This window comes from Theobroma umbraticum, unplaced genomic scaffold, assembly GCF_002168275.2.
Source record: "Theobroma umbraticum cultivar Fairchild unplaced genomic scaffold, ASM216827v3 scaffold_50.0, whole genome shotgun sequence".
In the NCBI taxonomy this organism is placed as follows: Eukaryota; Viridiplantae; Streptophyta; class Magnoliopsida; order Malvales; family Malvaceae; genus Theobroma; species Theobroma umbraticum.
The window spans coordinates 6,461,915-6,475,402 of record NW_018397261.1 but is presented as its reverse complement, the minus strand read 5'-3'; the positions used below and the strand labels follow the sequence as shown (position 1 = coordinate 6,475,402).

Sequence of the window (13,488 nt, the reverse complement as noted above, 5' to 3'; positions counted from 1 at the left end):
CAATGAGCATTTGATGACGTAAACATAAAAGATGGAGAAAAAATAAACCGCTCTCGAGTGGACAAATAAGTGAGGAACAAGTGGATAGAAAGCAGAGGAAAATAACGATGAACATGAGCCCACAAAAGATATAATGTTTCTGTTTCCATTGGATTAGACGAGGAGGAAGCAGAGACACTTGAATCCACGCCACCTGTCGTACATTTTGCATGCTTTTTAATAGACAGTGACTATTAGTTGACACACATTAATGTTTTAGTTAGTTCGTCACTTCACAATTTCCTCAACTTTTTAAAATTAAATATATTATTATTATATTAAATGCATATAATTGGTAAAATTGTGGGGCAGCACTTGCATCCCAGGTTCCGTGCACAGATCAGAAAAAGCATCAAACCCTCATTATTTGATCAGTGGAAAATAAAAACATAAAAAAAGAAAGAAAGAACAAACCAAGAGATGCTCTGGGAAATTTTTGTTTAAATGTGGTAAAGGAATAAACGGTGATGTTGGAGTCTAAGGTCTAAAATTATATGGAAAAGTAAAGACCAAAGAGATGTCCCTATCAATTCTGTTTGGGGAAAACTATTTCTATTTCAAGGCCGGTTTTTGCTTGGCCATCGGGGCATGTTCCTCCTCTTCCCTAGAGCAAAACTGTTATTTTTGGTAAGGTCCTTGACAGTTTTATAAGTATTAGCAAATGGTTAAGATTATGCTAAATTATCCTATTGTAATCATTATACCTTATTTAACTCGATTAATAAATTAAAAAATTATTTGTATAATATATTGTTCATAGACTATATAATTTTACAACCTGTCACTTTATTGAAACAATATTATGGATTTTCCTTGGAAGAAAGGTCCCTTTATTATACGATAATTCCAAGAGAAAGTTGGCTTTACTAAGTTTCTAATACTAAATGCCGCCGAGGCATTTTATTTCCGCCATCATTGACAAAATACCATCGTCAAGATTCTCCTTGGAACCATCAAATATTTTTTTTCTTTTTTAATTAGATTTTATACTGCCGGTATCAATTCACAAGGAAACTCTTTTTTTTAAAAAAAATTTAGATCCTATCGAATTATATTTAATTTTATTTTTCTTGTTTGAAACATGATATATAGAAATATTCTCATCGTCTTTTGCGTTATTTGTTTTATATTCTCTATGCATTTCAACGCATGGAGCTTGTTATTAAATGATTTTTTTAAGAATATGTGGTAATACAATTAATTAAATATATTTTAAATGAATTTAACATATTTAAAATATAAAATTTTTATATTTAAATTATGTTGATATAATTAAAATATAAAATATTTTTATTTTAAATCTAAATTCATTTAATTTTATGTTATATTTATATCATATTAATGAATCATATATAAAATTATCAAATTAATTACGTATTTAAAATGTAACTCATTATTTATCAATTGGATTTATAGAAAGACTACTTCAAGATGTTCACCAACTGCGATGGAGTGTCGTATTTTTTTTAATCATTTGGGATAGTATACATCTACTACAAATCAAATATTTGTAGAAGCAATTACTACTTACCAATTAAGTCAAAGTGACCTCTCTTATCTTTACGTAACTTTTTTTTGAAATATCATTTTATGCAAAAATTTATGTATTAAATTCAATAATTAATTTTTTCATAGCAATTTTATACAAAATTCATCACGTTAGAAGATATTTTAAGTTTTAACGTACTTTTAAGAATTTATGATATGACATTCTATTTATGTTTAAATGTATAGAAATCATAAAAAAATCTGTAAATTGAAAGGGAAAAAAGGGATATATAGCAAATTATGTACAAAGAATTAGCTTAAAATGGAATTATATAATTATCTCACGCAAAATACGAAATCCTTCTTGAGATGGTGACATGGACGGCTGAGATTGCATTTCCAAGAATTAGCTTAATTGTACTTCTTGTGTTGGAGTAATTAAGACGTTCAAGCAATTGCCCATTAATCTTTCATTAACCACCAAAATGCTAGAAGACACTGACAGTATCTACCTATCGGCGCCAAGTGGATGATCAGGATTCGTTGCAAAGACCCAATATAAGGATGACAAGTGGCATGTCTTAAGTGGTTGGCCGTGGATTTTCCCGCCTTCCAGGCCTAGCACACGGCTTTGGGTCGTAAATATTCTTCTTTTTTTTACTTTGCTTGTACTCTTTTTGGGATAGCCGTTTTGTACGGTTTTGTGGTCTCTAAATATTCAGTCCGCAAGGATCAAATACCTTTTTACCCTTCCATTTATTCATTTTTCATTTTTTGCTATATGGTAATATTTTCATAATCCTTTTTTTTTTTAAATTACAGAAGGCAGGGTGAGTTTATTTAACTCTTTTTCAAGAAAGTTTATCCTTTAATTCTTTAAAGGGTGGGTTTTTGGTAATTGTCTTAATACATGTTTTTATTTCCACATGTGAAGTTTCTAGTTTTTTTTGTCATTTGGATAAATAACATATGTAAAAGTTAGATGGCAGAATTGCTGAAGTACACATCATCTCAATTGTATAATAAAACTTGTAAATTTTTAAGATTTAATTTTAATAACACAAAATAGAGAAATTTGTAATTATCGTAAGTTGTAGGGAGATTTTTGTATTTTCACTTTGATAGAACCCAATTGAAAGTTATTTGACAAATGTATTCGTCAAGCCATTTATTGAAACACGAAAGGGTAAACTGGAAAATAAGGGCAAAAGAGGTGGGCAATTCCAGGTGATAAAAAACTCTGATATAGTCATTTTCTATCCATTTCCAAATTATTTCCATTTTTAATTCGTGAGATAATAAATTCAAATAAAAAAAGGAAATAATTATTATTGGTCGTAGTAAAATACAGAGAGAGTAGCCTTGGCGGCACTCCGCGTCACTGCTGCTTTTGGATTTTTGGCGTCTCTGTTTTTCTCCCCCCCCCCCCGCCCCTTTCCTTCTCTCTCTGTATTAAAAAGTTTGTTAGGGAAGAAAAGCGGTTTTAGCTCATGGTTTTTTTTTTTTCCATTCTCTCTCTTTATCTACCTACTAAATACTGATTCTCCACTCAGCTCTCGTTTTTATTTCCCCCAACCAGGAAAAGACGAAACCCTAATTTCTCTGCTTTTTTCTTTCCATTTTAAAATTATATTCTTAGTAGCAGAAGGAGAAGGAGAAGAAGTTGTAGCAGCTTCACGGTTTCTGATCAGAGATTTTGTGTTTTTCCGTCTCAGATCGGTCGGTAACTTTCTTGCATTTCTTTCTTTTTTTAAAAAAAATATCGAAGATTCTTTTTGTTTTGAAATTTTAAACATGGTTTCAGAGAGCTGGATGCCTGGTTCCATGAACGTTTGGTAGAAATGCTATTTTTTTTTCAAAAAAAAGAGAGTGGAATGTTTGGTAGAGGCGCGATTATCGATGAGTTTTGTTCGTTCCAACATTTTTTTTTCTCTCTTAGTTTCGAATTTACTCTGGCAACTCTCATCTATCGTCGCCATTATCATTAGAAATGCATTGGAATTTCTCCCTTTGTTTTTCTTGTATAAATAATTCTTCTCTCTGGCTTTTCAAGATTTTTTTCTACTCATTCTCATAGCTCTCTGGCTTTAACATGCATGGATAGTTTGATGCCTCTTTGGTCCTTAGAAATATATATTTTTTTTGCTGTGAATATTTTTGTTTTATTAGAAGACCAGATTAATTTCTCAAAAAAAAAAAAAGAAAAGAGAGGAGAGAGAGAGAGAGGCGAAAACTGGATTTAACGCTGATTTTAGTGACTCTTCTGAATGTTGTGTAAATAGGGTTGAAATTGATTACAGGGTTGTTTTCATTTTTAAGAAACGGCTTTTTTTTTCACCGATTTTCTATTGGCAAAAAATTTGCTCAGTTTGAGTAATAAAAATGTAACAATATGTCTAGTAGGCTTGAATGCTTGGAAGGCTTCTTTTTGGATTTTAATTGTATGCTTAAAAATGTTAATGTACATTTTTATGTATTTTGATTTTTGACTTTAATTATGTTTCTGATATAGGTTCTAGCGCAGTTCCACAAGGGTTGGCTGTGCGGTTTCCTTTTGAAGTCTTCGTCATTAGGTTCTGTTCAGCTTTAAATTGATTATGTCTGCTGACATCATGATGAGCATTCCTAATGGCAACGGCAATGGCAACGCACAACCTGATCCTCAGCGAACGTACCAAGTTGTTGTGGCTGCGACTAAAGATTTGGGCATTGGTAAGGATGGGAAGTTACCTTGGAAATTGCCCTCTGATCTCAAATTCTTCAAAGATGTCACTCTGACTACGTCAGACTCTGGGAAAAAGAATGCAGTCATAATGGGTAGAAAAACATGGGAAAGTATTCCCCTTCAGAACCGGCCTCTTCCCGGTCGTCTTAATGTTGTTCTGACTCGTTCTGGAAGTTTTGATATTGCAACTGCTGAGAATGTTGTTATATGTGGAAGCATGACGTCTGCTTTGGAATTACTAGCTGCTTCTCCTTATTGTCTTTCAATTGAGAAAGTCTTTGTCATAGGTGGCGGCCAGATATTTAGGTGCAGAACCTATTTTTTTACATGTTTTGTGTGATCTTTTATTTCATTTTGCTTACTTTTCCTCATATGCACTACCTTTTGATACAGGGAATCCCTTAATGCGCCGGGATGTGATGCTATCCACATTACAGAAATTGAGACAAGCATTGAATGTGATACTTTTATGCCTTCCATTGATTCCTCTGTGTTTCAGCCATGGCATTCATCATTTCCTGTGGTGGAAAACAACATTCGATATTGCTTCACAACCTTTGTTCGTGTGAGAAACTCTGCAGTTGAACATATCAGCCAGAACAGTGATCAGGTCTTTGATGATAAGCCAGATGCTGGTAAATTTGAGGTAAAGAAGTTCTCTTTCCTGCCCAAGATGATTTTTGAGAAACATGAGGAGTACTTGTACCTAAAAATGGTTCAAGACATCATCTCTGATGGTAATCTGAAGGATGACAGGACTGGGACTGGGACTTTTTCAAAGTTTGGTTGCCAGGTAACATGTAACTCTTAGTTAAAGTACTGTCTATTTTGCTTGAGGAAATAGGTTTCCATTGTTTTTTTCTGGTTTTTGATTGCTGATTAGTAGACTTTTCTCTTTCTCCATATAATCCACAGATGCGATTCAATTTGCGAAAAACTTTTCCTCTTCTGACAACTAAGGCATGTGTATTATTCTTTTTGATGTTTTTTTTAGTTTATTTACTGGTTGCGTTGTAATGGAGTTAGTTCCTCTATATATTATTTTCAGTGTTAACTAGACAGAAATTGATGTGTTCATATCGATTTGTCTGCAGAAAGTATTTTGGCGAGGTGTTGTTGAAGAGCTTCTTTGGTTCATCAGTGGTTCAACTAATGCCAAGGTAATAATAGCTTTGTTGGATGTCTTGAACAACATGCTTCATTTACATTGCTAGACATCTTTTATGCTCTGGTGGTACTAAAGTGGAGCTCTTCTTCTCCATCTTTTTAGTTGCTAGTAAGTTCATTGAAACATTTTCTATTGGCCTTCAAACATTTTTGTCTTCCAAATGAACTGATCTGATTTACAGGATGGCTGAATTAGCAACTGCAGATTTTCTTTTGATATATTAGCTGGGGACTTAAGATTTAATTTTAAAATATTTGCACCATTAACAGGTCCTTCAAGACATGGGCATTCATATATGGGATGGTAATGCGTCCAGGGACTTTCTTGATAGGTATCATATGACTTTTTTGCTATCAATTACTTGTTGAGCTATGTACTGTTTCACCTGTTGTTACTAACTTATATTTGTATGACAATGTCAGTATTGGGTTGACTGATAGGGAGGAGGGTGACTTGGGACCTGTGTATGGGTTCCAGTGGAGACATTTTGGTGCTAGGTTGGTGAATTTTGACTGTTCCTATGCTTGACTTGGGACCTGTTCCTATTCTTCACTTGCTTGTATCATATGTTTTCCAGGTATACTGACATGCATGCTGACTACACTGGACAAGGATTTGATCAATTGTTAGATGTTATTGACAAGATTAAGAATAATCCAAATGATAGAAGGATTATCCTCTCAGCCTGGAATCCTTCTGATCTCAAACTGATGGCACTTCCACCTTGCCACATGTTTGCCCAGGTTAGTATAACTCTTAGGTTGTGAACCTATGTTTGACTTTTTCTTTTGTAATTAAATTAATTCTTTCCAAATATGAACTTTTGCAGTTCTATGTAGCGTACGGGGAGTTATCATGTCAAATGTATCAGCGCTCTGCTGACATGGGATTGGGCGTGCCATTTAACATTGCATCTTATGCTCTCTTGACATGCATGATTGCTCATGTTTGTGGTATGTTGTCATCAAGACCAATTCCATATTTATGCATGATTGAATTGCTAGAATGAATCGTACTATATGATGTGTGTAATTATTTTTGACCAATTAGTGGCTGAAAGAGTGTCTTTGGTACAACATCTGTTGCTGTGTTTCAATGCACAGATGCCTGGACATTCAATAGGTTTATTGTGCTGGCAGAGGGGTTTTAATTTTGCTTGAAGAAGCAAGACTGATTTCAATGACCAGTAATGGTTGGCTTTCTTGGATTTGTAGACTTCGCTCCTGTAGAGAATAGATAAAGAAATGAACCAAAAAGGGATAGAAAACAGATTTGATGCTAGATCTGTGATCCCAGCTTCCTGCTTCTCTCTAATTGATTAGACTACTCGTTTTCTCTTCTCCTAGATCTGTAATGTATGCTTTTATGAAGCTATATTAATTTCTCTTATTTTGTACAGATCTTATTCCAGGTGATTTTATCCATGTGCTTGGTGATGCTCATGTTTATAGCAATCATGTCAGGCCCCTGCAGGAGCAGCTTCAGAAACTGCCCAAGCCTTTTCCAGTGAGTACAGTGAATTAATCTTCAACACCATGCAGGGGCTAATTTTTGGTTTTTCCCTCACTGCATTTCTCCTAGAACGTTTTCTTACAATATTGGAATGCAGATTTTGAAGATCAATCCAGAGAAGAAGAATATAGATTCCTTTGTGGCATCTGATTTCAAACTTATAGGCTATGATCCTCATGAGAAAATAGAGATGAAAATGGCTGTATAGTGCTCTGTTTAGGTTAAGTAAACTCAGAGGCTCCAGTGCAATTCTAGGCAGCATCTTCTCAGTTTTGAGGTAAATTTATGATTCTACAGTTATGCATTTGATGATTAGTTTTGTCTAACTGGTCTCTGTTATGCCATAATTAAGGTTTGCATGTAAAGTAATTTAGGTTAAGTAGTTTATGGTGTACATCTGGATGCTTGGAGCTGTACATAGTTGGTATGCATCTTTGATAAGTTGTCAGCAAATTCTCTGCTTGATGCCACTTGTTCATACTTTTTTTTAAAAAACATTGTAGTCGGTAATGTGCACATATTTTTCATAGTACAGTGGCTATATCTCATTGGATGTGCCAAATCAAATGTTGTACAAGATGGTGTTGGAAAATAGAATGCTTTATATCCTCTAGCAAATCATAGGTAAAGTTGTATTCCATTGTAAGTTCACTGCTATAGAGAAGGGGTTCATGCATGCTAAAATTTGTTGAGCAAATAGTTTCATTTAATGGGTCTTGGCATTTGACTTGCACAACATGAAATTTTCTTTCCAGTTACAAGGATTTAGCTCCAAGAGATTTGAGTCATGTGTTTTGATATCATATTTCAGGGCCCGTTGCTGGAGGCTTATGTTGATGTAGAGACTTATACCGATAGCAAAATAAAAGTTTGCTAGTTGGATACAATTCAAGGACGATATGTAGTAAGTGAGAATCCTTTAGTTCCACATTATTGTTGGTGGTTCTAAGGTGATTTAGGATACTGTATTTTCTTGTTTTTCAAGTTTATTTTTATTTTTGTCTTAAGTTTTAAGAAGCTATCACTTTCTGAATTGCTAAACATGTTCTTGAACAAGACTGGATTTTGGAAGACTGGGTCTTTCAGTGAAAGTGTTTTATTTTGGTACATCAGTTTGATTCTAGCGGGTGAACTTATAATTAGTTTTAGTGGTTTTTTGTTACAAAATCACTTTTATTTGGAGGATTGCCAGGATAGGACCGGTGAATCATGGATGGAAAAATTATATCAATGGTGTCAAATCTGGAAATTTGTTCGTGAAAGAAAATTTTGGTTTGCCAATTTAATAGTCTACTGTTCTTATGAAAATTATTATTATTATTATTATTTTTGCCTTAGATGTGGTCATAACCTGCTTTCAGTTGAAATCTGATGCTTTTTAATGATCAAGCCGGGGCTTTTCCGATTCAAAATTACCGCTTTTGCTGAAGCTCTTGGTGTTAACAGATGATTATCCGAACCAAAGAATTAAAGACACTTGAGAAAAATGAAACGTGAATTGATCAGATGTATGGAAGTTTACAAGTTACAGGTGAGGATCAGATGTAACTCCACAGAAGATAAATAGCGCACGGGGCAATATCCAAGTGCCTGTATTCATAGCATTAACAACCCTCATATATCGTCCAATTAAAAGAAACAGAAAACTTTGATGAAGGTTGAAATCAGCAATGGCGAATTCGGTAATAATCTTTTGGGTTTGGTCTCATTGTGACGTGAGAAGATAATGCTCAATTCTGTCAATGCTCCCTAACATCTGCTGCAGATCATTGTTTTTTAACCCAATATTTCTGTTACCAAAATAAACATTCAAAGATGCTCAGAAATATGGAAATTGATCGACTTGGTTGAGTTGTTACACTTGCATGGTAGGATGATTTCATGCCAAATTTCTGCTTTCCCCAGAAAACAAGTAAACAAGACATTCTTGGTACATATATTAGGCTATTGTTTCTCTCTCTTCAGAGTCATATTCTTCTTCTACCAGAAAACTACAGCGATTTACTGAATCATTAGTGTTTGTTGGTTCCCTCGATCTTCCTGTTTCTTGCTTTTACCTTGTTTGTCTTCTAGCTTGTCCCAACCCTCTGCTGCTTGCGCTACTCCAGATTGTGATTCACCAGCTTCAGATTCGGCCTCAGCTTCTCGACCTTCTTCTAGCTTGGCGTCAAGAAACTCGATGAGACCTCGTAGCACAATTTCAGACACCTCGTCTTTCATCAGCTGCTCACCTACTTCTGCTGGGGTCACCTTCGATATCTCTAGCAATTCCTCAATCTCTAAGAAGAGCGGGTGCTCTGAAATCCCGAGGTAATTGGAAGCCAGCATTTTGAACCCACATGGAGTGCAGTAGGACATGTGGATGTGCATATCCATTCGACCAGGGCGTAACAAAGCTGGGTCAAGCCGGTCCTTGTGATTGGTTGTGAACACTATTATCCTTTCATCCCCACAGCTTGACCATAACCCATCTATGAAGTTCAGCAAATCCTGACAGGGTCAACTGATACTGATAGAAAGCAAAATGTGAATCTTTAGGTTCCATTATATTCATTTCCATTCTCAATGCCACAAACACACAGCAACAGGTGTGTATGATGATATCTCATTATCCAAACACGTATCATAATTCATTGCAATTTGATATATCAATATCAAAACCAGAATTCCTTATGAAAGACGAGAAGAAATTTCCCGCTATAAGATATGCTGTACCAGTTATTCTTGCTCTAGCTTACCAACTTAATGGAAACGTTACTCCTACATAGACTTTGAGAAAAGCTTTTATCTGAATTTGGGTGGTGTTAAAAATTTCTGATAATCAGAATCTTAATAAGCATACACAAAATACAACGATTAAAAGCACGCAATTATAAATAGGACGTTAGTATTTTGACAATGCAGCATAGTCTTCTTAATTATTTACCTGAGGTAAATGAATATGTCGAGAACTTTGTGCTGCCGCCAGCCCTGGCTTGTGCAAGCCTATCCTGCAACTCCAGAGAACAATCAATATCCTCCACAACCAGTATTGATTTGTTCCCAGTTGAAATCACCAACTTCCTGAGCTCTGAATTCCCTCTGATTCAGTCAACTCCAAGTCATAAATATCAAAATTAAGATAATTGGCCATGGCAGCAATCAAGCTTGACTTCCCTGTGCCAGGGACCAAAAACAAGTACCCCCTTTTCCAGGCCTTGCCTACCCTCTTGTAGTACTCCTTTCTTTTCACAAATCTCTCCAAATCCTCCACTATTTTCTGCTTCATCTCTGAATCCATTGCCAGGGTTTGAAAAGTAGCCGGATGATCAAGATTCACTGACTGCCACATATCCCCTTTCCTTCCAGGCATCCTCTCGTACTTCAAGGTATATAACTTCAAGGTCTTCTTTTTCTCCTTCATTTCTTTTGCTTTGGCCAATATATGCTGCATATATTCGTTCAGATCATTTCTTTATGTTTCTTATGGAAACTTAGCTCGAAGAACGAATCTCGGATTTAACCACAGGGTTGTAAGGATCAGATCCTTGAATATACTTGGAAGGAATATTTTTTGAAGCAAACCTCCACTTCACTTGAACCCCATTAAACTTATCAATGATTTCTTCATTCTTTTCAAGGGACAATGAAATCTTTCCTTCTTTTCTTGGCATGGTTACTCTAATTCTCTTCGTGTTAGGGGGGATTGTGGGCTCAAGATAGAGCTCTGCAGCCTTGTAAAGAAGGTTATGATTGAGACCATCATATTTTTCGATGACTAACGTGAGCTCTGAAGACAAAGAGGCAAGGAGATCCTTGATTTTCAAGAAAATGAAGTCTCGCAGCTCGCGAGGAACAAATTCTTTGGCGACGGAGCGCACCAGCATGGCAGTGGCGGCGACTGATGCAGCAGCTGAGAAGATGACCTTGGCTGAGTGACCTTGGTTGGTGCCGTTGAAAAATGAGGTGGGTATTTTCACTGAAGGCATTTTGTTCTTTCTTAGGGAACTGAAGAAAAAGAAGAATTAAAAAAACAAAGAAAGGAAGGTTTGCTGAATCTTTAAGAGTAAAAGGAAACAAGCTCTGGGTATTGATATGCTATCAATGTAAACATGAAGAAATGGTGTTGTAACAACGTTCGTAGGAAGCAAGGAGTGGAAACAGTAGGAGAAACACTTCCTTGTTCCGGAGTGGGCAGCTGAGTCAAACGATACCGTTTTTGCCTCTTCTATTGCAGGAACTTCCGCGACGATCAACAGCACCGTTGACTTGCTTTGGTCACCAAGTAAAAAGGTTCAAATTAATCAGTAAAGCGAAATTGATGTTCACGCTCCAATGTTTGTTCAGAAAAGGAGTAATCAGCGCGTGGCAACTGGTATCAGCTTTTCACATTTTGTTTTTTTATGAAACTTCTCATCACTTTCCTTACTACTCTTTCCCACTCTCAGCTTTATTCAGAATAAACAATATTTTAATTAATGGTGCGGAAATTCTTAACTCCTTAAACTTAACATTGTAATTAATATTTTAATTATTGCCTATTCACACTCTCCACTAAAAACTTAACATTGTAATTTTTTAAATTACAATCAATTAAATAATTTCTTTCTATTAAAATTAAATTTTAATTAAATATATTAATGTTTATCTATTCACACTCCACAACATTAATTATTTATGTTTTTACTTACAATTTTTTATTATAATCACAACTTAGTAAAAGAAGGTAAGAAACTTATAAATCCAACATGCAAATTAGTATAGCAAATTGGTAGAAATAATATTAGAGAAAAAATACAAATACATTATCCATTCAACAATAAATAAACCCATTTAATTGGTTAACCAATTCTAGAACAAAGAAGGATATATGGAGCTTAATTCAATTAATTTATATTCAATTCCAGACGCAATTAATAATTTTGCAAACAAACAATATTATGATTAAACTCATATTTAAAACAACTAGACATATATAATTTACTCTATTAAGTTATTAAGAGATGCTACCCACTTTAACTATGCAGGGTATTAAGAGTTAAGAGACTTCCACTTACATCAATCGTATCATCTAAACTTGTTCACGATAATCTAAGCTAATACTTTACTTAAAGATTCACTATAATGTTCTTTATTTTCTTTTTATTCCATCAATTTTCTACTCCAATTTAAACTTTGTACATCTCAACTAAAACATATATAAAACAACTTTTTAGATAAATAAATTTGAAAAAAAGTTATGTTGAGTAGAATTTTTAAAACAAAAAAATTTAGCTCTAATTCTAAGCTATTTTTGTCATTAGGACAAGAGATTTCATTGAAGTTCATATTTTCATTGTCAATTTGTTGCTACTCTATTATTATATTCAATTAAAATTAATGAATTGAATGCTATTGGATCAGAAAGAAAGCAATGAAGAGTCACAAAGAATATAGGAAACTATTGAGAGTTAAATGGTGTGTAAACAAAAGGTGAGAGTAATTGATATTAAATAGAAGTGTGGATAGATAAATAGTAACATAATTAATTAAAATTTGACCTAAATAAAAAATTATTTAGGGAGGGTAATTTAAAAAATTTACAATTATACGTAGTTACAAGAAAGTGTTAATAGACAATTAAGAGTGTCAATAGCCCCACCCTTAATCTAATTGAGATTGATTTTTTTATTTAATATTAAAAAAAATGATTCGAATCTTATTTTTTAAATGAAAGTATGTGCATTTGTTATTAAATTTTTAATTAATTCTTGATAATGACACTTTTCACTTTATTTATGCTATGTATAATATACATGAAAAAAAGACAGATCACAGTAGTACATATTCAAGTCATTTTTGTTTGGTGTAACATTTTAAAAAGCTTTTATTAAAAAAATTTAAATAAATGTTTATTTTTTTATTATGTTCAATTAAATTTTTATATTTTTATTTTAAGTTAAATAAATTTTTATAACTAATAGCTAATTATCTGTTATTAATCAAAATATAACTTGTTACTTGTATACTATATGACAATGACACAATGTGTGATAATATCATATAACCATGTCACTATCTATTATGCTAGATAAATATGCAAGTGACATAAAAGACGACGAGTTGTATTTAATTAATAACATTTTTATTGGACCTCTTTTAAAGTTCTGGGGTCGAATGGGCTACTCTTTGGGCCGATCAGCCCAATATAGTTCTTAAAGGGAAAAAGTTTCTTTCTTTTGAGCTTTTTTATCAACTGAATTTTTAGTCTGTCACATTTGATTGTTTCCTTATATAAACTCACTGCCAAGTTGAAACATGTTCAACTGCAAGTTTCTTTGGAGTAAATGAATTTTACAATAGGATACAAAACATGCTCTGCTGTGCATTGCAAGGATTACAAATTAGTTTATTTATGATTTATCACAAGTTTGAATTTTCAGCTTTTTAAGTTTTCTTTGCTAGGAGGAAGCCGATTAGGCCTTGCAGTGCTGCTTCAGGATCCTCATTCTTTAGTAACTGCTCACCAACTTCTGCAGGGGTTACGGATATTTCATCCAGGAGCTCTCTGGTTGTGGAGATAAGAGGGTGATCAGTT

At 34.0% G+C, this 13,488-nt stretch overlaps 2 protein-coding genes across 2 annotated transcripts; one reads left to right on the top strand and one right to left on the bottom strand.

Moving 5' to 3' along the window:
- Positions 1-2,968: 2,968 nt before the first annotated feature.
- Positions 2,969-8,041, top strand: LOC110417472 (bifunctional dihydrofolate reductase-thymidylate synthase-like). The gene is made up of 12 exons (XM_021429824.2): positions 2,969-3,246; positions 4,040-4,558; positions 4,646-5,045; positions 5,168-5,212; positions 5,347-5,412; positions 5,690-5,751; positions 5,843-5,917; positions 5,998-6,163; positions 6,250-6,373; positions 6,820-6,926; positions 7,030-7,209; positions 7,744-8,041. Exons 2-11 carry the CDS (start codon positions 4,125-4,127, stop codon positions 7,138-7,140), a joined length of 1,590 nt encoding a protein of 529 aa, XP_021285499.1. The 5' UTR covers positions 2,969-3,246; positions 4,040-4,124; the 3' UTR covers positions 7,141-7,209; positions 7,744-8,041.
- Positions 8,042-8,190: 149 nt separating this feature from the next.
- LOC110417473 (AAA-ATPase At3g50940-like) lies at positions 8,191-11,364 on the bottom strand. The gene is given in 7 exon segments (XM_021429827.2): positions 8,191-9,419; positions 9,421-9,441; positions 9,859-9,897; positions 9,899-10,020; positions 10,023-10,379; positions 10,382-10,420; positions 10,423-11,364. Coding segments are annotated over 7 exon segments (1,542 nt in total). The 5' UTR covers positions 10,901-11,364; the 3' UTR covers positions 8,191-8,933.
- Positions 11,365-13,488: the final 2,124 nt, after the last annotated feature.

Coding starts and splice junctions, on each gene's coding strand:
- LOC110417472 (XM_021429824.2), top strand. CDS start 4,125: ATGTCTGCTGACATCATGATGAGCATTCCTAATGGCAACGGCAATGGC. Junction 5,413..5,689: donor GTGGTTCAACTAATGCCAAG/GTAATAATAGCT, acceptor CACCATTAACAG/GTCCTTCAAGACATGGGCAT. Junction 5,752..5,842: donor TCCAGGGACTTTCTTGATAG/GTATCATATGAC, acceptor TGACAATGTCAG/TATTGGGTTGACTGATAGGG.